This window comes from Nestor notabilis, unplaced genomic scaffold, assembly GCF_000696875.1.
Source record: "Nestor notabilis isolate BGI_N333 unplaced genomic scaffold, ASM69687v1 scaffold19331, whole genome shotgun sequence".
Classification (NCBI taxonomy): Eukaryota; Metazoa; Chordata; class Aves; order Psittaciformes; family Psittacidae; genus Nestor; species Nestor notabilis.
The window spans coordinates 9,651-37,453 of record NW_009915367.1 but is presented as its reverse complement, the minus strand read 5'-3'; the positions used below and the strand labels follow the sequence as shown (position 1 = coordinate 37,453).

Below are 27,803 nucleotides of genomic sequence, written 5' to 3'. Positions count from 1 at the left end.
CTTTGATGCCAAAGTAGGTTTCAGTCCAAGGAAGGAGAAGACAGTGTTGCTCTCCTTTGATTCAAAAAATCCGTCGTAATCCTAGAGAAGAAAACAAAAAAGATGAGTCAATATTTGTGTTCATGTTTTCCTGATTATCTTACCACACCATGCATTGGATGAAAGGGTGATAATGCTCAGGAAAATACTGACACCTACCCATATTCTCCTATGCAAATCTAAAAGCTATTCTAAACTGCAGTATCACCCACCACAATGGCAAAGAAAAACACATAAATTCTCTAACTACACCACCTTTCACTACTTTATTTGACAGGAAAATACAAATGTAAACTTGCATTAAAAGGAAATCTATCGTGGGTGTATCTTAAAGGTATTCAAGTGCCTAACAACACAAGTAAGTTTCTGACTGCGTTTGCAGTTTGCATTTTAGCAAACAAAATACTTCCTAACATGAAAACCTCCACGAAGTCCCAAGGCAGGTGAACTTCTTATTTCTTCTGTGGTGTAGAACAGAGACTTCATCATCATTGTATCCTCTGAAATCAGCAACCATATCTCAGCCTTGGAAAACCATACAGTTAAATATAAAACGTTACCATAAAGAAACTCATTGTATAGTGAGATAAAAAACAAACTTCATGAACATGATCAAGTTCCTTTTAGATTTCACCTGCTTAAGATCAGGTTCTGATCTCAGAGTGTACTACTACTGCTTTTACTGATTTGTTTATTGCATTGGACACCTGCTACTCTTCTATCATAAGATGAGCTGACAATGTTCAGTTTTCAAGGGAAAAAGAGAAAAACAGAGCAGTGAATGGATTTAGCATATGGCAAGAAGCCAAGAAGTTTTAGGTTCTTTTCATGGTTTGGCAAAGATTTCCTGTATGACCACTAGCATCCAGTTCAGACTCTTTTCCTCCACTACATAACTGCAAAACAGAAATATTAATCCTTATTTAACCACTCCTGACAAGTAAAATACTCTGTAAATGTCAGGAAATTTCAGATATATGCTCATCATTACATAGTAATTATCTCTAAATATCCAAGATTAGTAGTTATGCTTAACTTGAAAGCATTCAACAAGAGAAATGCCTTTAAATATTGACTGTGCGCCTACATGCTTTCAATACAGAATAGTAACTGGCAGCCCTGGTGCCTCCACATGCTTTCCATTTGTGTAACGGTCATTCCCAATGCACCTGACCCCCAAAGTTAGCACTTCTTTGGCTCCTAAGCTCTCATCTCATACTTTTTGATTGTTACAGTTTCAGGTGCTTTCCCCTCGATTTTTCCCCAGCAGCAGCTGCTTTGCCCACTTGCCACTTTCCACTCCCACCTTCTCTTGAACCTGTAACTTCACAAACTACCCCACAATCACAGGGTTGCTCTAATTGAAAAGCAAGAGATCTTTCTCTGACTTGGCTATTCTTGGAAGGCTGTCATAGGATATGCAAAGATTAGGAACCTTTTTCTTTCTTCCAACCAGAGTTTACTCATGCCTAGCCAACATCCACTTGCGGTTACATGTTGGCTTCTCAGACCCTAAGCAAGAAACAAAAATAGTCTGGGCAAGCATTCTGCTTTCCAGTATTCCTCTGGGTCTTCACAATGCAGTGTGAATCCCTGAATAGCCTTTCGTCCCCCTTGCCAGACCCACTTATAAGATATACCAAGTTATATCCTTGCAGAAGGATGGTTGGTATTTTGTGAAATAACTTTGTAAGGAAAGTGTGTGATTGCAGATGAAGGCTTTACTTCTCTTTGTTCTCTTTTTTTCTCTCCACCAACATAAAATAAAAGACTGTTTCGACAGAAAACACATAGTCAACATAGCAAAGATAATATACCTTCCACAAGATCCATAACCATCCTCCAGATGTGCAGAATTTCTCTTAAAACTTTTATGGTGCACTAGCATTTCCATAATGATAAACTGCTATACCAATGTGCACACAACTGTCCTAGTAAAGTCACACTTTACAGTTCCATAATCATCCAAGTACCCTCACCCCATGCTGGGTGGTCATCAGGCCTTAGACATATCAGCTGACCTAAGCAGAAAGAGTAAACCTTCTTAAGATGGCTTTTTGTCGTCGTCTTAAAACATGGCGTAGTGCTGTGCTATAGACTAGGGCAGTAAGTCAGTATTCCAGGACTAAGCTTTCTGTCTACTGATCCTTTCAGCTTTCCTACACATACATATCTATGTATATACAGAGAGAGAGAGAGTGCACACACATTTCTTCTGTGTGGTTTTCAGTTCCATGGTTGTCTCCATGTGTGATACATCATTTCCAATGAATACCACCTACCCACTCCACTCTGTGGGAAGAGACAAGTTTATTTGCTTTCACTGACAGAGGGATAAAACATTTCCAGGAATAAAACAGTTCTGGTGCAAAGGAAGGTAGAATCTCATGCAATGATCAGCATCATAGACCAGAAAATAGACTTTGCAGACAGATGCTGCTTATCATTATGAGCACAGAACTACCACCATAACTGATAGCATTACTAAAATGCTAACATATGAAAATATTAGACACCATTTTAAGTTTCCTCACTGTTAATTTTAGGTATGGTCTGTTCTACCTAACTTTGAAATTAAACATATAATTAAACAGAGGAAATAGTCACTTTTACATCAATTCAAAAAATCATAAACAGTGATGAACTGATGCTAATTTCTTAATTAACATAAATTTACAATTAATAGCCAGAAAGTAAATCCACATAAAACAGACAGATGTCACAACTAAGCCATGGCATAAGCTGAAACGGTACTGAAAGCAACCCCAAGAATGCCATGAATTAAAAAGGGACAATGTAATGATTGAATACCTAGAGAAGTACTAAGTAATACTGAAGCTCTGCAGAAGGATGCTTGATTAAGCCCTTAACCTCTATAAACAAGACTTGAAAAACTGCACATATGGTGTTAAACCTGAAAAAGGTCCAACCTGATTCTGCTAAAGCAGATGAAAAGCCATGAGGGACACAAGCTATATAAGCTACTACATGTGAAGACGGCACGTGATCTAACTGAGAAATAACCTTAATTTTCTCCACTGGGTTCATCTGCAAGTGAGTCATACTGTCTCTGGAGCTAAAGGTAGGGGAGCAGTGGATGAGTACAACCCACAGCAAGAACAACAGCAGCACCGCCCCTTTAATATCAGGGCAGGCTAAATTGCCTTAAGCTGCTCATTACAGCACTGTAAACTACTGGCAGCCAACCTGTGGGCAGGCAGCAGCTTGGCACAAGACAGACATCATTCTCACTCCCCACCAGGAGCACCCTTTCCCCCCACAGTGCACAGGCAGTTTTCATGAACCCTCAGACACCTCTCTGTCTCAGTGCTTTGTCCAGGGGAGGCGCTTTGTTTTTTTTGGGTGAGTGATCTGCTCTCAACACCATTTTCAAGTTCTGGGGTTCTCCTGTTGAGTCTTAATCCCAGAACTTCAATCAGCTCTAAACCAGCACTACTCTAAATCCATGTTTTTTTCACTCTTTGTTAGTAAATTGGAAAGAAAAACAGAGCAGGGAAGAATTCACAGCCTGAAAATCATGTCATAAGAAATAAGGCTGTATTGCTATCTCTGACAAAGATTTTTTGACTCTGCTAATCCACCAATATCTGTTAATATGTGTTTACCTTAACCTCTGTAAAGTAATTTAAGACTTTCTAATGCTAAAAAGCTTTCTGAAAGTGCTAGTTATCAATTTTTACTCCCAGAAGTACCCAGGACTGACTTATTATGGGTTTTTTTTTTTTTCACATTCTTACTGATTATCAAACCTGGATTCACTTACTGAAAAAATTGTGAAGGTTACACAGTGAGCTAAAATGATGAAGTGTATATTTGAAAGAGCACAAAACGCAGTGGACTGATTCATTTGAAAAGGAGCAGCATATTTATAACCATAACAGATTATCCACTAGAAGCAACTCCCCGATATTTTGTAACATCTGCATTGCAAAACATATCAAAATGCTATTGACACTTTCCTACTTTCATGGGGAACAGAGGGAAGAAGAACCATGATTTTAGATAAAGCAGCAGTAAAATTTTGAATAGGAGAATTTTCCTACTAATCTTTGCAATGAAAACATACAATCTCAAAATATTCATGTGTGGAAAAAAAGGTTTTAAAAATGCATAATAGTCCTATAAAAGGTGAAAGAAATAACTTTAATAGGGTAGTTTCTTAAGACATTTTTGAGAAGCATGATCTCAGGGAACACGATCTCAAGGATTCAGCAGTTATGCTTTGGCATGTGGTAGGAGTTCAAAGTGGGCATCCCTGGCTTTCCTGGTAATACAGACGAGATAACAGATGCTCCAAAAACATCCTGCCTTTGACCTTACTTTTGTAAGAAAAGTCTGTGCAGATTTGGATGTAAAGACATTACAGGATGTAAAGAAATGTAAAGAAATTAAATCCATGGGTGAGGACATGAAAATTCTTGTCTCTCATAAAGAACATCCCACTGCTACCTGCAGTAGATGCAGAGGCTCAAGAAGGAAAAGGGTGCCAAGCTCAGTGGAAGCTGAGAGCTTTGTACACACTCAAGAACCCAACTTGGTTGCAAGCCAATGGGTTCCACTTGGAAAAACTCTGTGGGACACTCTGCCTCCCACAGAGGAAGGACACCACCATCTGCTGGTTTTGGCAAGACAGTGGTTCCCTGTTTCTGCACCACCAGTCACAAGCTACTACAATCCTTCTGTCACTGTCCCAAGCAGCCAGCAGGCAATGTGGCTTTGCTGGGATCAACTGAGAAGTGCTGTCTCGCCCCTGTGCAAGGAAGTGGCTCCCACTGAGGCCCTGGAGGCATTCAGAAAGCAGCTGTTAACCTAAAAATACACAAGCACAGCAAACTGCCACCCACTGCCCTGCTTCAAAAGGCAACTATGTGCACAAATATAATTTTGACCATATTATTTTGACTGACGATCCTTGGTGCTTTCCAGAGCTGCTCATTACACATCATTAACATACAAAATTCTGGCAACATTAATAGCTGATTAAGACTACTAAAATTAAGGAGGCATAGAGACATCAGTGACACAGAGATGATTAATCCCTCTGGAAAATTTGAAAAGCCAGAAAGACAGGTATATATAGATATATCACAAAGACAAAGGTATGAAAAGTTACCAAGAATGAAGAATCATAGAATCATGGAATTGTTAGGGTTGGAAAGGACCTTAAGATCATCTAGTTCCAACCCCCCTGCCATGAGCAGGGACACCACACACTAAACTATGTCACCCAAGGCTCTGTCCAATCTGGCCTTGAACACCTCCAGGGTTGGAGCATTCACAACTTCCTTGGGCAACCTATTCCAGTGCCTGTTAGGAGGAAAAAAATGTATTTCAGGGTGGTTTGATGGGATAGAGAACTGACAGGAGTAAAAATAAAGCAGGTAAAAAGCCATTTCAAGTCAGAAAAGGCTTCTGAACAGGGTAACAGGCATCTGACTGCTTCAGGCCTGGCTCCTCACCCTTAAGGTCGATGACAGCTTGACCACTCACCAAGTAGTGTGAGCACAGCCCCTCTGTTTTACCACCAGAATGGTTACAGCATTGAAGATACTCTAAAAGCTACTGGGGAATGGATTAGCTCTTGCTTTGTTGAAAATAAACAGAGCTAACTGTACTGGTTTCAACAGCCCACCTACAGACAACCAAAATCTTGCTGGCCTTGCACAGTATAAACCTCTTCTTTGCTTTCCCTGCTCCTACTGAGTGACTCTAAATCAGGATAGAGAGGCAGGCTGTAGCTGCAAAGGTCTTCAGAAGCAAAGTTGCCCCTGGTAGTAATGGGAGGAAGACTGATGCTCAGTGTAGTGACAGCATAGTTGGTACTAGATGCAGAGCTCAGTGGGCCCATGGGAGCACATTGCCTAAGAAAGATGCAAAGTAAAGTTTATGTGGCTTCAGCAGAAGGCTGAAGCTCACGAAAAAGAAATGCATTAAGAATTACTAAATACTAAATATCACGTTAAAGTGATATTTGTTTCAGTAAAATAACTACAGTCAGCGAAAACGCTCAACAGAAGTATTTTATATGCTTGATTTGCTTGTAGTCTTTCCTAGGCACATGCTTATGGCCACTGCTAGGACAACACTGGGCTAGGTGGACCTTCAGTCTCACACATTTATACACTTGTATTATCTTAAGGTGTATCTTAAACGAAGTTTTAAAATAATCAGCAAAGTTAACTGATATTGTCCACTTAATATGGTGGTAAAAGAAAGAAAATAGAAAAAAAAAAAAGCAAAAAAGCCCCACACTTAGATAGCTTTGTTTTCAAAATCTGAATCCTTGCAGTTTATCCTGAAACAAAACCAGATTTATCAAAAACAGGAGAACTCTTTTAATGTGGGTTTATAAGAATTCACTCCAGTAGGAAAACTGTTGGTCCTTGGGAATTCTTCTCTTTAGAAATTCCATTTCCAGGATAGCTTCTCCTTCTCAGCAACAACTGCTAAGTTCACAAAGCTCCACTTGGCAGTAGCTGTACCCCAACTGTGATGTGGAGACCTTAAGTGTGCTGTATTCCTGGTGCTGGGAAACAAGATCGCTGTACTGATGTGATTACAGACACTGCCAAATTAATTTATTTGGCTCAGTATTTTGTTAGGCAGGTATGCTGAGACTTGTTTAAACAAACACTGTCACTACTGGGAGCAACTATTTACTGCACACCAAAGTTGAAATTGGCAGTACTACAGATCAGCATAAATAATTATTTGTGCTTCGAGGAACATAACACCAGTGTGATGGCACTGGGTCAAAGTAAAACATTAACACAAAGTAGATTTTACTTACAATTAGCAATTACACTGTCTACCCATTACTGCAATAGTGATTAGGATAACATTGTATCTAATGAAATTTCAAAGACAGTAACTGTGAATAAACTTCCTTCCAGTAAGTTTCTTTAAATGAGCAAGTTGGCTTTGTCGCTGTTTGCTTTTAGCTTGCAACAAGAGAAAGACCGAGCTTGTTCAACAAACCCTTATTGCTTACCACACTAAGAAGTAGAAAACCAATCCTTAACACACAAAAAAGCAGAAAAACAAAGAACCCACCCAAATTCAACTTGTGCTGCTTTTCATACAGATTTTTTAAATGCAATGATTGTTGAACTTTTAATATATTATTATGATCTCTCCATTCTTATAAAAGGAGCAAAGTAATTGCTCTTACAAGTGGGGGGGGGGGACCTCATAATTTAGATGCATCGAATCAGCACTTTGCTGCTGAGTTAATACTGTATGCCAGTGAGAATGAGCTGTTAGCATCCTTCCTGAAAAGGGCAGCTGAGTGCTCTAGAACAGATGACATTTATTTACTGATCTGATTAGGTTTACAGTGGAAAACTCTTACTCAGCACAGCTCTCCTTGGAGAATGACTGTGTGTGCATGTGGTAATCTTTTAAAATATTATATAAATACACAAAAATATGATCTTGCCTGCACATCATAGGACAATTTAAACATGACAGTTTTCAATTACCCAACTTTCTGGTAAGATCTCTGATCATGATTTGTAAAGAGCTTATAAAATTGACTGTACAAAGCAACCTGTTACTCCTCTCCTAAGGGCCAGATGTTTATTTCAGTAATCTCTTTAGTTGTAGGCTTCCAGAAACAAAGGCTTTAATAAAAGGAAGCAGATGTCAGCCACGGCTCTTGTCTTTGGACAGTACATGACAAACTCAGGCTGAATGTGATGTTTGCCACCTTGACAGCACACAGGCATCAACTAAGAACCAATATCCCTCAGCCCTAAGACAGAGTCCAAGTGCAGAAGGATTTCCCCCAGCCTTTTAACTTGGGCATGTTGTAAGGTAGCCTTAAGTTTACAAGACATGACAACCACATGTTGGTTGGTTTTCATCTTGAAGTGTTTTACTCATACTAATATTAGGTTTATGGATTCCCCCTTCCATTTGTTTATTTTACGAATTAAACTCTGACAGAATCATCTTTTCCTTTGTTTTCTGTGGATCCTTTGGAGAAGAACAGAAATGGAAAACTACTAAAGAAAGAAGCAAGCCACACTAATTGCAATGGTACTGCAATGTATTAACACCATCTTTACTTCTAACTTGATTATAACTTTGAACATATCTTCAAAGTGTTTCTTAGAAGATAATCATATTAGCATGATTAAAAGTTGAACAGTGGTGCACTGAATTACGTCTTTTATCCTTGTTGTTCTCTGACAATAGCCATGGCCTTCACTAGATACTGTTCCAAAATACTGCTACATCCATATTCTGTGCAGCACTATGTGCCCTTAGAATATTACTGCGACTTAGGAATCTTTTTATCTTTTCCTCATACATCCCATATACCATATATACTATATTGCAGTAGAATGGACCCCATATAAAATACTCTAACCAAACTAGTCATGACATCTTCAAGAATAAACTAATTTTTTTCAAGAAAGTATGGCACAATAGGAAGTTTCCATTCCATGCAGAGAAGAATTAGGATCCCAAACAAAATTTTTAGTAATTATGTCACACTTACCGATTATCCCTAAGTTTTGCAGAACATCAATGTCAGAAACACAAAAACCAAAAAGAAAAATATTGCAGTATTTTCTACAACATCCCATAAAGGTGAAAATTCTAATTTTATACTGGTCACCTTTAAGTCTTTTAAAATACATAAACAACCTATATTACTATATTTAGGAAATAGGGAGTCTGCAAACAGAGCAAGGTATCTCCAGAGATGTATCAAATCTTTCTCAGCTATCACCTTTATGTGCTGGGGTGGTTTACAAAATACCTTCTAGATACTTCACTTTGAAGCAGCTATTCATGAAGTTTAGAATGAAGAGGATAGTCCAAATAAAAACTGTGGTGCTCAAAAGGCATATACAAGGCATATACTCTCTCCACTAGCGGGTAAACAGCAGCACTGTAATACATTACTGATATCAGTTCTAACTGCTCTGAGGAGTAAAAAATTCTTGGATTATCTTATTTTTACTGAGTTGCTGAGTTTCTATGTTTTTAAGCCCTAACACTGGGCAGGCTCACTAGTCTACACTTTGCCTTTGGTACCACACTCCCCTTTATTAAGCACATACCACACGGAACTAAAGCTTTTTACCTCAGGACACAGAAAAGCAGTGAAGTGGATGGCAAAAAGCATAGGCACAGCTTATAAGTTAGAAGCATGCAGACCTTGTGAATGATCTGGACAGTATCTTGCCAACATGGAGGAGACACATGGGCAGGGGTTGCTTTCCAGCACCAGCTCTGCTTTCTATATTTCTTGCTTGAGAAAAGGGCTTAATCAAGAAGTGCTGTGTAACTGGCCTCAGGCCATTCGCATTCAGCCTAGGGTCTGCAGATGCCTGTGAGCCACAAACTATTCCAATACAACTACAAAAGGAAATTAAAAACAATTTCAAACAAACAGCTTAAAATTGCCATACAGGAAATGATGGCATCATCAATCATTAACAGCTGTTAATGATCTCTGAGTAATGATCTCAGACTAATTTCTATCTAGCGAGATTATTCCTCTTCTAAAGATAGATCCAGACCACCAAGACACTACATGAGTCAGGTGAGACATCTCCAATGGTGCAGGGAACTGAAAGTAGACTGGCTGAATACCAAATTAGCCCAACTGCATTAGTTCCTGAAGGAAACACAGTACAGCAGGTGTGCTAAGGTGAATTCTGCCAAGTTGCTGGAGGATAGAGAGAGAGAGAGAGAGAGAGAGAGAGAGTTCAAGCCCTCTGTACCTGTATAATGATAAACTCCCCCACAGCAGGCCATGGCAGAAACTCTGAGGTGGCCTCTATCCAGCTTTCTTAAATCCTCTCTTTTTTTTTTTATTTTCTCTTATCAGTAAGTTGTTACTGATCTGTTATTTGACACATATAAAAAAGGAAGAATAAAAAATGTGTATGAATCTTTCCAGGATCTTTAAAAAACAACAGAAAAACCTAATACTTAACAGTGCAAAGGAATCAGTGTCACGGTAGTTGCCTGTGTGCTGAATAGTTTCTCAAGAACACTGCACCTCTTTCAGTAGCCTATTTTCTTTCTTGTCTATAGGCCTTCACTGTTTTGATTGAGTTGATACCCATGTATTAAATTTCAGTGAAATACAATAAATATCACATATCTCTGTCCCTACTGCTGCCAATAGGCACTCTATCAGGACTTACCCTAATACTCTAAACCATATGAGCAGCTTCCAAGAAAAAAAAGAGAGAGAGAGAGAGACAGCCTGCTATGCCATGTAAGTATTTTCCCTTCAGCTCAATCTCTCACCTGGAAAGACATCTTCTTTTAATTTGGATGGCCTAAATTTCAGGCAACATCACATCAGAGGCAGATTTCTGCATATGAAACTGTCACTGTTTCAAAGTGCTACCTTGAAGCATTGTAAGGTTAAAGTTAGGGTGCAGTTTCACTAGGAAGCAGAGATTTCCAATCTTCTGAAAGATCCAGGAGTCACTGTAGATTTCAGAGAAAGCAGAAGAGGGAGGTGTGAGGCACAGATCTGATTTCAGACATCACTTTTCCAACATCTCTTGCTTTCTGCGTTAAGAGCTCTCCATGTCCAATGTTCTGGCTTCATGTACCTATGGCTCCTCACCCTAGATAGGGTCTCCAAATTCCACCACCAAAGCCACATCCCCAAAATTTAGGCATCTCAGTGTTTGGCATTATGCTATAGTCCCATTGTGAATCTGGCCCTAATGCACCAATCTGCAGTAATCTCCCCATCTGTCTGGATTTTCCATGGAAAAAGTTGTATTGGCATTTGCACCAACACTGATACTGGCTTTTCGTAAGGCTGACCAAATATTATTCCCTGAGGCAACCAATTCCTGGGTGGCAAAGCACGTGGGAGAATTTGGGCAGGTGCCTAGAGCAGTTTTCATCTCCAGTGGTTTGGGACTTCACTCCAGAAGATGTAGAATCCTTCTGAATTGACAGACCACTTGAAGGAAGGATGCCTTGCATATACCATAAAGATATACCTTCCAGTGCTGTGTTGGGGGCTGCCATAGGCCTATGGCTGTGCTTAAAGGAACAAGGGGATCTTTGGCTCTGACAACAAATAAACAGACACTGTGAGGGTCTTTCAACCTGAGGACACACAAACAGACATTGTGGACAAATCAGAAATCCAACCCTCAACTACAACAGTTGTTCCTGCAGTCAAGAAGAAAAACCAGAAGCGTAGGCTGACCCAGTTAGCAAAGGAGATAGAAGCTTCTCCTGAGGGAGAACAGAAAGAAGAAATCATGGACTGGCCAGAAGGCAGACATTTTGAAGCATTGCCTAGGGAGGTGACTCATGCCAAAGAGGACTCACTGTACGATAAATTACCTGAAAATGAAAAACAATATGTTCTATTTACTGATGGGTTCTGGCATATTGTGGGAAAGCATCAGGAGTGGAATGCTGCTCTGTGGAGTCCCACAAGACAAGACACAGAAACTGTCACAGGCAAAGGTGAATCAAGTCAGCTTGCAGAAGTGAAAGTCATCCAGCTGACCACAGACATTGCCAAAAGAGAAAAGTGGCTAGTACTCTGTACACCGACTCACTGATGGTGGCGAACACCCTGCGGGGGTAGCTAAAACAACAGAAGCAGAGTAACTGGCAGCACAAAAGTAAGCCCATCTGGGCTGCTAAACTGTGGCAAGACATTGCTGCCCAGGTAGAGAACCTTGTTGTAAAAGTACTTCATGTACATACTCACTTCTCCAAGAACCATGCCACCGAAGAACATGGAAACAAGGAGTAGGTAGACCAGGCTGCCAGAACTGAAAAGGCTAAGGTGGAGCTGGACTGGGAACAAGTTATTCATAGTTCTGTGGGCCCATTGCACATCAGGACACCTAGGAAGAGATGCAATATATAGATGGGCTCATGATTAAGAGGTGGACCTGACCATAAAAGCCATTGAACAGGTTATCCATGGATGAGAAACACGTATCATGAATAAAAAAGACAAGTGGGTAAAGACTACGCTGTGGAGAACAGTGGCTGGGAGTGTGGGTTACTCCTGCCTCAGGAAAGGCAAATCCATTTGCCGGTTTCTTTTGCTCAAAGGCCAGGGTGCACTTGGTGATTAATGCAGGAAGATGGGGAAACTCAGTGTGTACCTCAAGGAGATTTAACCTTGGGGGGAAAACAATACATAACTTGAGTTGTATGTTATAGCTATGTGCCAAAGTACAACAGCAGGAGCCTCTAAAACTGAGGATGAGCCTTGTAAGGAACCGGGCAAGACACAACTGGTTTTAATGCAACCCAACACACTCAACCCAACATGTCCAATCCAACCCAATGCAACCCAACACATCAGCCCCTTCCTATTAAAGCTCTCTTTGTCAATTTTTTAGGTTACTGGGGTTTTTTATGTTTTCCAAACTATCTCCACTTTTCTTTATGCAAAGTGCACTAGTTCCTTCTTGGAACATGCACTAGTTGCTGACATTTCCTTACTCTTACATAGTACTAACTAGAGCAAGGTAACTATCAATTTCAGATTTACACTCCTGTAAATTACAAGAGCAGGTCCATGTGTCTGAGCCATCTGATATGTGGACTCTCTTCTCACACACTTACAATGTTATAGCAATGTCACCAAGAGGAAACAAAAGACTGTAAAATTATAGAAGTATGTAAATTATGATAGTGTCAGCGCTATGTCATAGCGCAAATCATCAGTAAAATGATTTGTGTTCTTGTGTGCTCACAGCTCTTCTCTTGTTCACAGGAAATAAAAATGGTTCTTGCCGAGTACTGTATTTCAAAATCCATTCACAGAACTCGTTACTGAAAAATTGTGGAGTGCATCTCAGAAGACAGAGAAAAGAAGAAGATAGATTAATTATCATATTTGAGATTACATTGACTCAGAAAAAATCCAAGGTCTTGCTCATACTTCAGAACATGGAATTTGTCTGTTGGTACCAGAGGATCCCTGCCCCTGCAGTACAAGGTGTTTTGTGAACCAGTAAGCATTGGTCATCTTTTTGTACCTTTCTCCCCTCTTACACCAACTATTACATGCTTGGATGGCTGACACCAATCCATTTTGCATACTTACTGATGACACTGCAGACAAACTTCCTCTTTATTGTAGTCACATTCTGAAAAGTGATTATTCCAAATGGTAATGTCTTAGTGAGAAAAACCTATTCTGCGATAATACCCCTGAGGGCATTGCTGATGTTTTCTACTAAAGGGAATATGGGGAGAAGAGTTAAAAAAAACAAACCAACCAACCAACAAAACACCTATTAATGCTCTTACTACACAGAAAAAAACAGTATGGCTATGAACGTGACATTGAGTCACAGCTCATATGCTTCTGAACATGTCCATGTTATTTCTCATTTCTCATATTGTCATGAAATAACATGAACAAAATAAAAAGCGTTCTTATTTTGCTTTGCCTTGTTTAGCCCTTATACATTAGGATGAACATTAGTGGATCTGATCAGTCTGCACTGTAAGTCAATCAGTCTGTATTGTCAGTAACAATGTATGAGCCGGAATAAGTACATAGGCAGTTTCCTGGTGAGACTTTAGAACCGGCAGGCAGAAAAAACAGAGAGTGTTTGTTAATAGAACAAATTGGATTAGAAATTGCCTGGACACAAATCAGGAATGATAGGCTAGAATTTTCACTAACTCAACTAACAGAAAACTCAGTGTTTACTTTTTTCAATTTAAGTTATTTAATAGTGATTTATTTGAATTTTTTAGTTAAAGTTTTTTTAGTTTGTCAAGATAAACATATGAAAACACCCACTGTGGAAACGATAGAGACAAGATGTGCAATGTCTGCTGACTTCATCTAACTGTGTTATTTTAACCCCCTTTCCAGCACTGACCTCCTTTGCCTCCTGCCTAGTGTTTTGCCTCTACTCTACTACCCAAGAACTTCATTAACTAATGCAGCAGTCTTAACTGATGAATGTTGGAGATCCTGTGCATTCTTCTTTCTTCATCCTAGAAAATACAGTTTCTTCCAAAGCATGTTTGCTCTTTATAGATGTTCATGCAGACAGCGAGGCCTAGTAATAGGATTAACTCTGCTCAACCAAAACGGCTATCAGCTGAGCAGACAGATTAACGAGATCATCTCACATGTTGCATGACATCTTCTTCCTTGCTAATTCCAAACAGCAATTTCTAAGACTAGGTTAAAACATACTATGAAGACAAGCTGAAAAGGTAAGAGACAACAGCTTAAAACATTGTGTTTCCCAGGCAAACTAAAAATCACACAGAACAATGTAAATATTGTTATTTGTAAGTGAGGGGCAGCTCCATAAGTGAGGGTCAAAATCCCTTTCATGTCCCGGATACATTTCTTTAATTAACGTTTCTTACCTGGAAGTAGGAAGATATGAGTTATACTGCTGAGGTAAACAAGTAAGGCCAATATAAAGCATATAGGAGGGATGTTAAATACCTCACTTCAAGAAGCCAGTTAGCTGCTTCATCATACTCAATCTGTTTGTTGCAGAGGATCCTAATTCACTTCTTACATGCTTCCTACACTAAGCTAACAAGTGCACTGCAGTTGACAGGTTCTCAGCAGATCTGAACGATCCATCAGCCAGAAGGAGCTTCGTTACAGCTCTGTTGAGTCTGGCAGGGACAAAGTTAAAACCAGCTTGGATGTATCTTCAGCACACTGTAGTCAGAAACCCACAGAATACCCACATTTACTCTGTTACAGCTATTATAATTACAGAGGCCCTCTTCCCTTTTTCATTCTCCTACTGAATTCTCAGTCACTTACTGATCAAACTTCCCTGACTCTAACAGGCACCTGAAACCTGCCTCCTGAAGGATGTAGGTCACATGGTTCAAATATGAAAGGATGAAGCAAGGCAAAGAGGACCCAGCTGTGGTCTTTTTACAACATTTTGTTCAAAGGTGAGTAGAAGTTCTGGGAAGATTCTTCCAGACTACAACAGTGCCCAAGGCTCATGCTGTCTGAGCAGCATAGTAAAACATCCATATGGTGCCATTCTTAACATATCAAAGGCTACCACTCCAGCTTGCACTGGATGGAGAAGTTATGGCAGCTTAAAACATCAGAGAAACCAGCCCACCCATCAATCTGTTGTCAGATTCACAGGCTCTCATGCTTAGCAGTCTTTCAGCAAATGAAGACAAGTCTCAAGCTGCTTTGCTTTAGGGAAAAATAAAGCTATTCTACAACTCAAACAGCAAATAGTTTTCATTTATCCTAGAGATTCTGCACAAAGGCTCTGTGAGCATAAACGAAATTTACACTACGATGCAGCTGAGAAGAAGGTTAATTACAATGACAATATAACTCAATCTAGCCAATGTTCCCATTTACTGTTCCAAAGATTGCCTTCTGAATTTTTATGCTTGGACTAGACCCAAGTAGCAAGAAAACCATAAATCCCCTGCTTACAGTGTTCTCACAAGGGACTTCACCAATCAACAGGTGGTACACAAAGCATGTAACATTACAAATTCTTACATTTGTGAAGGGAATCCACTACCTGAAGACAACCTTAGGATTTACAGATGAATGATCTGAATTTTCACAGTAATATGTGATCGTTACTTGATCCTATTGCCGCAAACTGTCACCATTAATTCAGATGCTACTAGAGATGGCTCACCAGCAAGACCCAGCTTTTTAAATGGCCAACAGTGTATACTAATATATCATCGAAAGACAAACACAACAGCTACTTACTCCACAGTACCGATCATCACTGAATATCTGTGGTGGCAGTGGATTGCCTTGCGCGGGCTGCCTATCCTCAGGAATGTTTTTATACATCCATTGTCTTTTCTCCTCTGACATTGTGATATCCACTTCTTCAAACTCTATGCGATTAGCTTCCAGAAACCTTACCACATCTTGTTGCCTCTTCTTTATCTAGACAGAAAGAAAGGAAAAAAACACAATACTCAGGGCAAGTCCACCATAACCCAGACATGCTTACAAACCTGAAGACATTCCTCCTTTCCCATCCCACTTTCATGGGATGGGAAGTCACAAACTCAGAAAGACAAAGGAGAAAGTACTTTTTTTCAGTTTTAAGTTTATAAAAGTTGAACACTGCTGTTTCTTTGCAACTTGGCAAAGGTTATACTTCTTCACCTCATTTCTAGAAGGTGTCTCTTTAGTTCGACTGTGGGAATTTCAGCCTTTACCTTCTAAAGATGCTCCAAAAAAAAAAAAAAAAATGTATATAACTCCAACTTCCGAAGTAGGAGTTAAAAGAGGCAGCTGGTTTTCCAAGTCATTAGGAGCTATGTTTTCCTAAGCATACAGGCACCTAGAAATGCAAGGTAAGCAACCTGGCAAGTCCCAGGAGAATCTATTCCTCTAAGTATTCATTGAGGTAAACATGTCAGTACATCTGAAAAAACACACCCCAGCCACACACATTTTTGTTTTCCTAGACACCTACACATCTTTTAAAATGCAGCTCAGCAGTTCCCTGAGCAAGGCTTGTTGAATCTCTAATTAAGAGTGTCTGTCTGCATTATACACAGGCCTAAAAATAAGCATGAGCTCATCTCTTGAAAATTTACTTCATCACAAAAAAAAAAAAGCATGAGGTTTGTACTATGGGGTTTCTGCCCCTCAAAGAGATTACCATCTTCATAGAGAAGCCTAACAGAGGCACAACAGCGGCAGCTTTTAGCTCACTGTAGCTAAGATCAACCCTTAAGAGCTAGTGGGCCTTCAAGCAGACACACTCAGGTGAAATCAGACTTTATATCAAGATAGCAACATTCAAAATGCAAGTCTGTAGGGCTGAGGAAAGCTACCTGGGCTCATTCAGCCAAGTCTGCTCTGTATTCTCTTCAGCGCACACTGTATTTTTTGCATCTACTTAATGAAATTAATTCTTTCAGAAAGCAACTATAAATTATATTTTTTACAGCTATCATCAAGAGTATTATTTGAAGAAAAAAAATACAGCTTTAATAATATTACAGTACTCCCGGAGTGTCAGATCCACGCAGTTGCTGACTGGCATAAAGCCCAGGTGGATGAATCATGCCTGTGGGTATCATATGACCTAGATACTATTTGGAAATCAGAGGATTTTTAAAGTGCATGTGCTAGTTGTTCTTGTCACACAGCCCAGTCTGCCTACCTAAATGTACATAACTTTTGGAGGTAATGCTGGTGAAATCACTGTTTCCTTGAAATAAGAAGGTAGCCATCCCAAGAAACTGCAAAGCTCTTAAATGATTACTGTCTTTCTTAAGAAGCAGGCTGGATAGGAAGGTATGTCTCAGTGTCTTATTCTTTTTCCTTTTCTTTATAGCTGGTGGGGGTTTTTAGACATATGTGAAAGGAACACTTTTCCACATAGAAGGCAGCTCCTAAAATTGTGTGCAAATAACACACCACCAACAACAGCAAAATCACTGCAACATCACCACTTCCAGCATCCAAGACGACATGCCTTTTATTATGTCCCCAAAAATTGCAGAGACAAATTCTGTTGTCAGCGTAGAAAATATTTTCCTCTGCCTTTCACCAAAAAAGCTGCAAGAAAGGCCCAAAAGAGACACAGACTGAGATTTTCTTAACACAAAAATTAAGTATCTGTTCAAACAGAAATAAAACGTCTAAAATGACGTGTGGGAGAGGTCATTTCATTATAGTGGAACACTGCTAAAACCAGCATGAATTCCTCCTGCGCTGGTCAGAGCAACTGGCAAACTACACAGTGCCTGGGCCAGTCCTCTGGCCCTAAGGCCAAATGGCATCATCTGGCCAAGTCTATTAAACCTGCAGCCTCTTGGAGTGGCTGCATGCAAACTGTTCATTGGGAATGATCCCTGGCACACTGTATCATCTAAATCATGGCCACAAACTGTTTGTGAGACTGTAAATTAGCCTTGGCCAAAGCTGTCTGCGCTGGCAATCATTCTTCTAACAGTTTCACAGTACCAGAGTGTGCCATTGCTCAGACCCAAGCCATGTACCAGTGCACATGTATCTACACATACCCATTTCCATCTGCTGTCCTCCAGTAATACATACCCTGGGCATAAGTTTAACTTAGATTTAAACAGATCCCTAATACGTCACTGTTCACAACATAAGAATCTCCCACAACCCCATGTTTCCTAATACTTCCTTTTTTATAAAACTAATTAAGATGCTGAAGAGGAATAAATTGTGGGTTTGGGTTTTGTTTTAGCCAGAAGCCTTGCAGTTCTCCACATGACATCTGCATGAGTTATCAGCTGTGGATGTGCCAGCTGTACAAATTTAAACAAAATGCCCTGAAAATTTTTAGCCAAAAAAGTAGCATCTCCTCCTCCCCAAGTGATTTAATTCAAGCCTGTAAACTGAAACAAGAGCATTAGTTACACTTAAAATCCTATTAAATTATGCCTTGTTGTTTAAGATAGATGCTCAGAGCATCTGCCACAACAGAAGCCAGCTGACTATTCCCCAAGAAAACCACAGGACCTTTGTCTTCCCTTACAACTGGATCTGTGCCGCAGGAGTACGTCAGCCTCACAGTCCTGCCTGCAGCTCTCATCTGTGGTTACTCTGAGTTCTAAGAGCTTCCAGCATTCAACCACATGAAACACTGAGCAAAGAAAACATGGCACAAAGAGCAGCATCAGTTCTGCCTTCCTCACTAGCTTATGCAGAGGATCTGAGCTCCTCTCAAGTGCCCAGTGAAGAAAAATACATCCTCATTCAACAAGCAATGGAGGTGGATACTTTAGTCCTCTTTGTGAAACTCAGCCTTGTACCTTGCTGCTTCTGAGGTCTCCGGAGAGGGATGCAACTGACAGGAACCTGGAAAGAGTATTCCTATCATCAGAGTTATCTTTGTTCAGAAAAACTTGGTTCATGGCTATTCATACACCACTTTTGGAAAGCATCTCTCTTCTTACAGGAGAAACTGCTCCGTCATCAAAACATTTCGGTTTTAAAATTTGAAGACATTGCAAGATACACCATCAATATATGTATCCATTGTGAAGTTTCAGAGGAAAATCTTTACATAATATGACCCTAAAGTATCTTTAATACAGTGAGCAAAACTCCACTATGACAATCCAGTGTTTGACACCCATGTTTTCAGCACGGTAATTGTTTTCTGAACATCATTTCTCTGGCTTTGGTTTTACTCTTAATCTATATTTCTATTCACAAAATTAAGACTGGAAAAATCCCCAGAGACATCTCCATTTTATCCTTGTTAGGATCAAAAAGCAGCAAAAATAGTATGTCCATTTTGATATACAAAACTGCTAAAATATGCTAATCTCTTATTCAGTAGCCCAGTTTATAAAGAAAGTCTATAGTAGCTAAAGTGTCCTTTCTTTCTGCCTTAGTTTTCATTTCTTTATACTGATTTGCAACAGGCAACAGGATACACTTTCAGACTGCTTTGGAGAGATATTTCAAAGACCTACTCAGATCTCGCCAGGTGGGACCACTGAGATTACCTGTTCTGACCTTCAGCATCCCTGAATTAATTCCTCTTAGAAATAAAGAGTTCATTTGGATTCCCCAACAAGCTTCATTCCTGAACTGACAATAACAGAGAATCTGCTAGTCTCTGTAAATTGTTCCCGTAGTTAATTAACTGTCTCTATTTAAACTATTTGCTTGCTTCTGTTCAGAATTCACCTCGCTTCTAGCTTTCAGCCACATCTTGTGTCTTTGGCTAGACTGAAAACTCTTCTGTAACAAGATTTTGTTTCCTACACAACTAATATGGGGCAGAAACAGATCTCCCAGCTAATCTGAACAGTGATCTCTGGTAACAAGATAAATACGACTGCTCATTTAACAGCAGAATGGCAAAATCATAAACCATGACCAGACTGGAGCAGAAAAGTTCAGCAAAATCAGATCTCATCCTCTATCCAAAATTCCCTGGAAGCTTCTCACCACTTCCAACAGGCCACAATTTCATTCTTTTTCCCCTCTCTGTGTTTCCTGATCATGTTTTCAGATGTTCTGTACTAGAAAGACTTGTCTACTGACAGCCGCTGAACCAGAGCATATCATGTGGTCTCTCTGTTGCTAAATGGCATCAGCATTTCATTATTCTATACTGTTTGAATCAAGATACCCAATACACTGCAAAAATCTCTCTAGTCCAGGATTTATCTAACTCACATAGGATAAATTAATATTACTTCTACACTACTACAGTAGAAACAAGATGACTCAAGTAGCAGTATTAATAGGAACTGTGAAATATCCATGATTAAAGAGAACTTCTCTGCCTGATTTCATTAGCCCAGTTAATATAAATGGGACAAAGCAGACATTCTTAGTTTCAAAACTCTTCACAGCATCAGTGGGCATGTTGCTGAGTGTCTGGTGCCCACAGTGTGTATGCAGGAGGTTGGTCTTCTCTGGACTCTAACCCCCCCATTCTGGTGAAAGGCATTCTCTTGGCTTCAGTCTTCTTGCTTTCAAGGGGAGGGACTGACAACAGGTACCTTTCAGTGCATTGGCTGGTGGGGGAGATCTATAGCACTGACTGTCCTACAAGCTCTTCATCCTGGAACTGAAGGGACCAGAAGTCTAATCTGAACTGCCTACTCATTCCAGACAGATCCCAAGGACAAATAGCCTGCATTCTAATACAAAACCCCACCCCAAAACATATTCAGACCACACATGCTGAGAGCAAGGCCTTATGATGAATATTTTCCAAGGTGGTTTGTCAGACCACAAACACATTTTAGAAGTCTGACATTTAAAGAAAAAAAATCAAAACAGAATCCATGTCTAAGTCCACCTCGAAGACTTACTTCATAGACTGGCATATGTGTACCTAGACCTGTGCCTCTAAAGACAGAGCTGGTCCTGTAAATTCCCTTCCTTCCTATCTCGTTACTCTTCCCTCACACCCACCCTTACTCCAGAACTGCAGCAGCCACCTTATACACTCACTGACTCAGCTGAAAAACTGAATGTATTGCTTTTGGCAGGGGCACCTTCAGGGTGCAGTTTGATGACACAGCTGAACAGATCACACTGCTGGCTGTCACCGAGATAACACAATAGTCCTTCTGCCAAGCAGCTCCTGCAGCTTTCCTCCTGCAAGCATAATGCAGGAACCAGGGGAACAACAGAAGAAGCACCAGTAATGTCAGCACCACAATCTCATTGGTTTATACCAGTAGCAAAACGGCGCCCTTAGAAAACGGCTCAGCAGAAGCTGAAGCACAATCAGCTACAGGTATTTGAAATACCAAGTGCATAAACAGCATTTCTGTTACATAAACACAAGCTCCAGCTCACTCCCACAGCTGAAAATATTAAACGGAAGCTTCAGCCTTTACGAGTCATGCAAACATAACCAAAGGGATTGTTGCAGTGTAAAATCCAGATGTAGTATAGTTACTGCAGAGAATTACTAATCTTCATTTCTCATACAGATGAGGCTTGACACATATTTCCAGACATTAAGGAGATATTATGCACTAATAAAGAGATGTAGGACCTAACCACATCAAATGAACAGAACTCTGAACAGTGTTAAGTGCAAACCTACACATTCCTTCCTAGAAAAGCAAGGAGAGGCAGTGCCTCTTACAAACACACTGAGCAGCATCTCTATTCTTTTCTTCTGTTTCCAGTGTTTCTGCTTTCATACACAATCTCACACATCAGCAAGGCTGACGTGAAATTCCTTATGGTCTTGTTACACTTGCAACCTGTAGTGACAAGGACTTTTTGCCAAATTACTCTTTCTTTGCCTGGCTTAGGGAAGGAGAACAGAACTGACCCCTGGCAATTTCTATTGCAGAGAGATGGCAGTGCTGTGGCACACCTTTACAAACGTTCATATGATTTATTCATTGCTCTTGGCACAGAAAAATACAACTCAGCTATGCACACAGGGAAAAAGGAGATGAGAAGCAGTGATGAGGTGAAGGAGGGCAATAAAGAAGAAATTCTGAAAAATAAAAATAAAAATAAATAATCAGCACTGCATAATTATTCCCAACAGTAAATGGCCACCTGCCATAGCAAATACTGCATTACGTGTGATAAAAGAAAAAGTCTCTCAGAACAGACCTTCAAATAGCTAAAAACTCCTTCAATCCTTCATCCTCAAGAAAATGTTTCAATATCCTAAAAACTGACCACAGAACTTTTCAATCTGAAAAGAAACAAACTGTCTCTGAGCAGTGGCCACAGGCAGCCTGCACTGCCCTGGTCTCCTGCTAGCAGCAATCTTCTGCTTCCATACAGAGACATAATTAAGGACATGCCATATGAAACACTGTATTGAACTGGTAGGGCAATCTGTTCAGCTTTATGCAAAATAAGTTTGCAGGTCCCTGGGAGCTGCTGAGGCACTGCTTAGCCAGGCAACCTGCACACCTTTACCTCTGGGCAATATATGTATGGTATCTTTGAAAGATTCCAGTATTTAAGAAACGCAACTAAGATCTGATCCAGGTTTGGCTTTTAAGACTCCTAATCACAAGCAGTTAGGAAAGGAAAACATATTATTTTCCTTTTCTATAAAGCTACAAAAGACAATAAACTGCTCCATGCCCAATGCCTGCTAACCTTGTGTTTTCCCTGTCACATGTTGCACTATGATAAAATTAACTTGAATCTATTTCTGTGAATATATTTCTATTACAAGCTGAAAGGAAAAATTTCTTATTTAAGATAATTTGTAAGAAACCATTGCTTTTTGTGCAAGTAACAAGGTAACATTCAAAAACAGGAATGAGTCTTTAGCAACTACAAATACATACAGTATTTGTATATATACAGATATATCTATCTATAGATAAATATAGATATATCTATCACTGCACAAAACAAGAGATGCCAGGAGTTTGCAGGTTTCATAAGCATAAGGGGAAAAGGAGAGACAGAAATTGAACAAACAGAAAAAGGGGAAAGACCAAGAAAGGAAAAAGAGACGGTTCTACAGAAATATCAGCTACAGGCAGTGCCATGCGGGGCACCTTTGAGCTGTGTGCAGCTGAAAGCCTCTGAAGTCACTCCCAAGTCTACTTCTTTTGATTTCCCCTGTATTTCAGTAAACAAGACTTGCCAATCATGTACACAAATGAAGTAAGCAATTCTATCATCGTGTTCTTTTTGCAGTAGAAACAATGTGTTCCCTCAGTGTTGAAAATCCATTTACATGTGAGTCTCTGACAGAGTGGAGATGCTATGAGACCCAAATGCTGGCTCAGTACTTCCCATCAAAAGAATAAGAATTCCGCTGAAGCTGGACCTATCTTTCAATTATTGATGTGAATTTGTATTCTGTTGCATCAATATGAAACCAAAACACTGGCACTGCTTGTAGAAATAAAAAATGGCTAAAACAAAGTGAAACTTGAAGACTGCAACAAGAACTGAACCAGAACTTGCAAGTCCCACTGAGTGTACAGGCAGGCAGCTCCAAATCAGAGAGACCTTGGCAGACGAGCAGCCAGAGGGCTCCATGCAGACTGAGAAATGTAGTGAGAGGATTGCCAGCCTAACCTGGCAAGCAGCAGATGACTGCCAGATTGAAGGTCAGGATGCACTGCTGGTTGTTCTAGAGGGAAGCTTGCAAAACTTCCTGCTAGTTTGGATCATAGCCTACAGGAAGAGCTCAACTCTCTGGGATTACACTTCCCTGAAAACTTTTACATTTCTATTTGACAAAATGCATTCTGGAAATTATATTTGTGCTACAGATACAGGATCCTTCCTAGTCATAGGTATTTTCTTGTGTGGACACTGGGAAGGTGTATCATTTTTTCTTTGGCTGGAACTCCAGCTAAAACAAAGGACAGTTTAACAGAGCATGATGGTAACTTAGTCTGGTTTTAAAGATGTCTGAGCCAACAGCGAGCCAAGAGGTTTCAAAATTATTACAAGTATGTGCTAGGACATTTTTTTGTTCATAAAACCAAGGTTGGGATCCTAGTGGTCAGCACAAAAACCAACAGAAACTTTGAACAGCCTGGAAGATCTCAGGGATTCATAAACCATGTTCTCAGCTATCAAAACCCTCTCCTGATGGAACCATCCCACAGGACTAGAATAATTCATTTCAAAAGACTAACAATTCAAAGCCTAGCTGGCAGCTAACTTTTTTAACAGATAGATGTTTTTGTTTGTAATTTACCATATGTTTCAGTAATTTGAGAGTGGTTAAAAAGAAAGTGTTATTTTCATGCATTTTTCCAATAGAAACTTCTCAAAGATGCCAGAGAATAATTTAAATCTGCTATTTAGCATTCTACATTTAACTCCTGCTCATACTATTCCCTTTTGTTAAAGTGGCATATTTATAGCAAGTATTTTGCATCATGAAAGAAACCCTTTCAACAAGCAACATCTATCTTCCTTTTCAAAATGTGTACTACACATAAATGAGTATGACAACTGCAACCCTTATTAATTCAGCTACTCTTTAGTACCTCCTAATTAAATGCAAGTTGTTCTCTGATCTCCATACCATAGTATGTTTATTCATATGTTTATTTCTTTTGATTTCTCTAAGTTATTTGATTCTGAAGAATATATTTTGTTTCCCAGTAAAGTCCCAGTTCAGCAAGGTAGCTAAGAACTGTCAAGTTCTGAACCATTGGAAACTCAGTACTCAGCCCTGCAGAGGTGAACAGAAAGTTGATCTTTGAATCTCACAGTTCCTCCTGCAGAGTTAGGAGTGGGGAATATTCTGGTGTCTTGCACATTGAAGTCCAATACTGCTATAGCTGAAAATCTGCAGGAATTTAGAAATACCACTTTGTTAATGTGAAGCAAGCTTGGCTGGTAGAATTATTTTTTTTTGGAAAAAAAACAGGATAACTATGGTTTGTTTCTTTCTTTCTTAAAACATGTTAAATATTTGGTAATTTTTTAAAGTTCACTGAAATAGCACTGAAGAGATCAATTTTATAACAAGGTTTTGGAAAGTAAGCAAATGCTATAATACTCCTATGAGTCAGCCATGTGCCCTGGCAGCCCAGAGGGCAAACTGCTCCTGAGGTGCATTAAACACAGCAAAACCAAACAGTCAAAGAGGGGATTATCCCCCTGTGTTCAGCACTGGTGCAGCCTTGCCTTGAGTTCTGGGCCCCAGAATTTAAGGTTGTGAAGGTCCTTGAATGCATCCAGAGGAGGGCAACAGAGCTGGTGAGAGAACTCTAAGGAATGTCCTATGAGGAGCAGCTGAGGGCTCTGGGTTTGTCTAGTTTGGAGAAAAGGAGGCTGAGAGGTGACCTCATTGCTCTCTACAGCTTCCTGAGGAGGGCAAGTGAGGTGGTGAGCTCTTCTACCTGGTATCCAGTCATAGAACACATGATAGCTGTTCAGGCTTAACATAAGGCAGCATTTCTTTACTGAGAGGGTGGTCGAACACTGCAGCAGGCTGCCTAGAGAGGTGGGGCAAAGCCCCAAGCCTGTCAGTGTTGAAGAGGCATCTGCACAATGCCCTTATTACCATGCTTTCACCTTTGGTGAGCCCTGAAGTGGTCAGGCAGTTGGACTAGATGATCGTTGTAAGTTCCTTCCAACTGAAATATTCTATTCTAAGTTCTGCAAAGAAAAAAGTTTAAAAGCAAAAAACCCCCCTAACAAGAAATTCACACATATTGCCTATCGTATAACACGTTTATCACCTAAACTTTTAAGATGAAACACACAATTGTCATTTTTTTGGTGACATGGTGAGTCAGCAGAGCACTGTAAGTGTTGTGAACTGGTTCTGTTTATCTATCAGTCACATTGCTCTGTCACAATAAATAAAGTATCCCCAGCTGTATTTTGTGTACTTACTGCAAATGAAATATAAAAGCAAATCTCTTGGTAGTAAAAAAATAGGTCATGTTTCTTCCTTCTCATTAGCTTTGAGCATCAAAGCCCAGTGGCACAGGAATATTTATCTACTAGAATGGATAAAAACACCTAGCAGCCCATGAGACAGAGTAAGTAATTAGCCTTGTTTCGTCTGGGTGGGTCTCAGTTCTGTTAGCACAAGATGTAAGTCACGCTGCCCATCTCCTACCCTACCCATGAGGCTGCACCCTCTACATTTTGTCACTCTGGGCTCAGCTCAACACCCAGTTACACCCGACTATGGATCCACCTATTTCTAAAACAAGAGCTAGTTGATGAATCATGGAATAGTTTGGGTTGGAAAGGACCTTAAGATGTCATCTAGTCCAACCTCTCCTGCAATAAGCTGGTACATCTTCAACTAGATCAGGTTGCTCAGACGCTCATCCCACCTGACCTTGAATGTTTCCAGGGATGGGGCACCTACCACCACTCTGGGCAAGCTGTGCCAGTGTTTTGCCAGCCTTATTAGATAAAAGGAATAAATTTTATACAACGAAAATCTACACTCTTCCTGTTTAAAGCCATTCCCCTTGACCTATCCCTACATGTCCTTGTAAAAAGTCCTTCTCTAGTTTTCTTGTAGGTCCCCTTTAGGTACCGGAAGACTGCTCTAAGGTCTCCCTGGAGCCTTATCTTCTCCAATGTGGAGAAGAATGCAGAATGTGGAGCTGTAAGAAGTCCCCTGCAGCAGCCTCCTGGCAGCATGGTAATGTTTTTAAGAGACATTAAGGAAACCTTCAAGGCTGCAGTACAGCCTAGCCCAGCAGTGGCAAACTGGGGTTCATGGAGAACTCCGATCCCATATAAACATGCAGGCATATCCGTATTTCTCCCATAGAGCTACTAATATCTCTCCATACATTTGAGAGAATTGTAAGACCCCTTGGACACATGGGAAAAACACCTAGCCTTTCCCTAAAAAGGACTACGCTTGCTTTTATTTGTTTTTTGATCCTGAAGTATTGGAGATATTATGATTCCAATAGAATTTGAAAAACAAATTAATGAACTATATTTGTCAATACTTTCACTATTTTCCCCTGACAGCTACTATCCGCACAGCACAGCTGTGTCATTCTGCCAACCACAGATACACACACCCCTGATAATGCACTTGAAAATAGCAGCACTAACAACAGTGCATGTTATTCAGAATTTGTTAAGTTTTACAGATATTTACAGGTTTTCCCAGCAGTATATGAAACAGCAAAAGAAAAATGCATTTGTGGCTCTAGACATATCGTTATTTCAGATAAAATTGGACCATATTACTGCAAAGTTCTATCAGTATCGTTTTATAAAGCTAGGATGATGGATTTTGTTGATATAATTCTCTAAACCGGGGCTGACTGCCACTGCTGTTATTCAGATCAGTAACAAAATTACCTTTGACTCAACTGAGAGCAGGATGAAGCTTCTAACTTTATTATCAGATATCAATGTTCTTTCTCTTTCAACAAATGCAACTATATCCATGTAGCTTGTGTGTTCTTGCAGCTCCATATGTGCAAATTACCCTTTCTTTGGTATTTCTGCAGCTCAATTTCCTAGTGACTGGCTGCATCCCCAAAAACAGCAGCCATGTCATTATTATCCCATAAACTGCAGACACATCTCCTGTAAAGTCAACAGGAGTCACTTCCACACAGCCCAAGGTATTGCTGAATATTGTGCTGAATAATCCCATAGATTTTCAGACTCGCCTGGGGTATGATGCTGGGAATCTTTACCAGAAAATAGACCTTGCTGCAGGCAAGCCAGTATCACCAAGTAGGAGGGGACTGCTTGCGCTTCAGGGCCTTCATGGCAGCTCTCTTCTCTGATCAAAGAATAGTTTTGTATCTCCTTTCTAATTTTAGCTTCCTAGCGGGTTCCTACTGAAGAATGT

General features: G+C 40.0%; 1 protein-coding gene across 1 annotated transcript; it reads right to left on the bottom strand.

Moving 5' to 3' along the window:
* SH3BGRL2 (SH3 domain binding glutamate-rich protein like 2) lies at window positions 1–23,400 on the bottom strand (the record flags this gene model as incomplete). Its single annotated transcript, XM_010024111.1, has 3 exons — window positions 1–81; window positions 15,782–15,967; window positions 23,365–23,400. Coding segments are annotated over 3 exons (303 nt in total), but the record flags the coding sequence as incomplete, so codon positions are not given.
* Window positions 23,401–27,803: the final 4,403 nt, after the last annotated feature.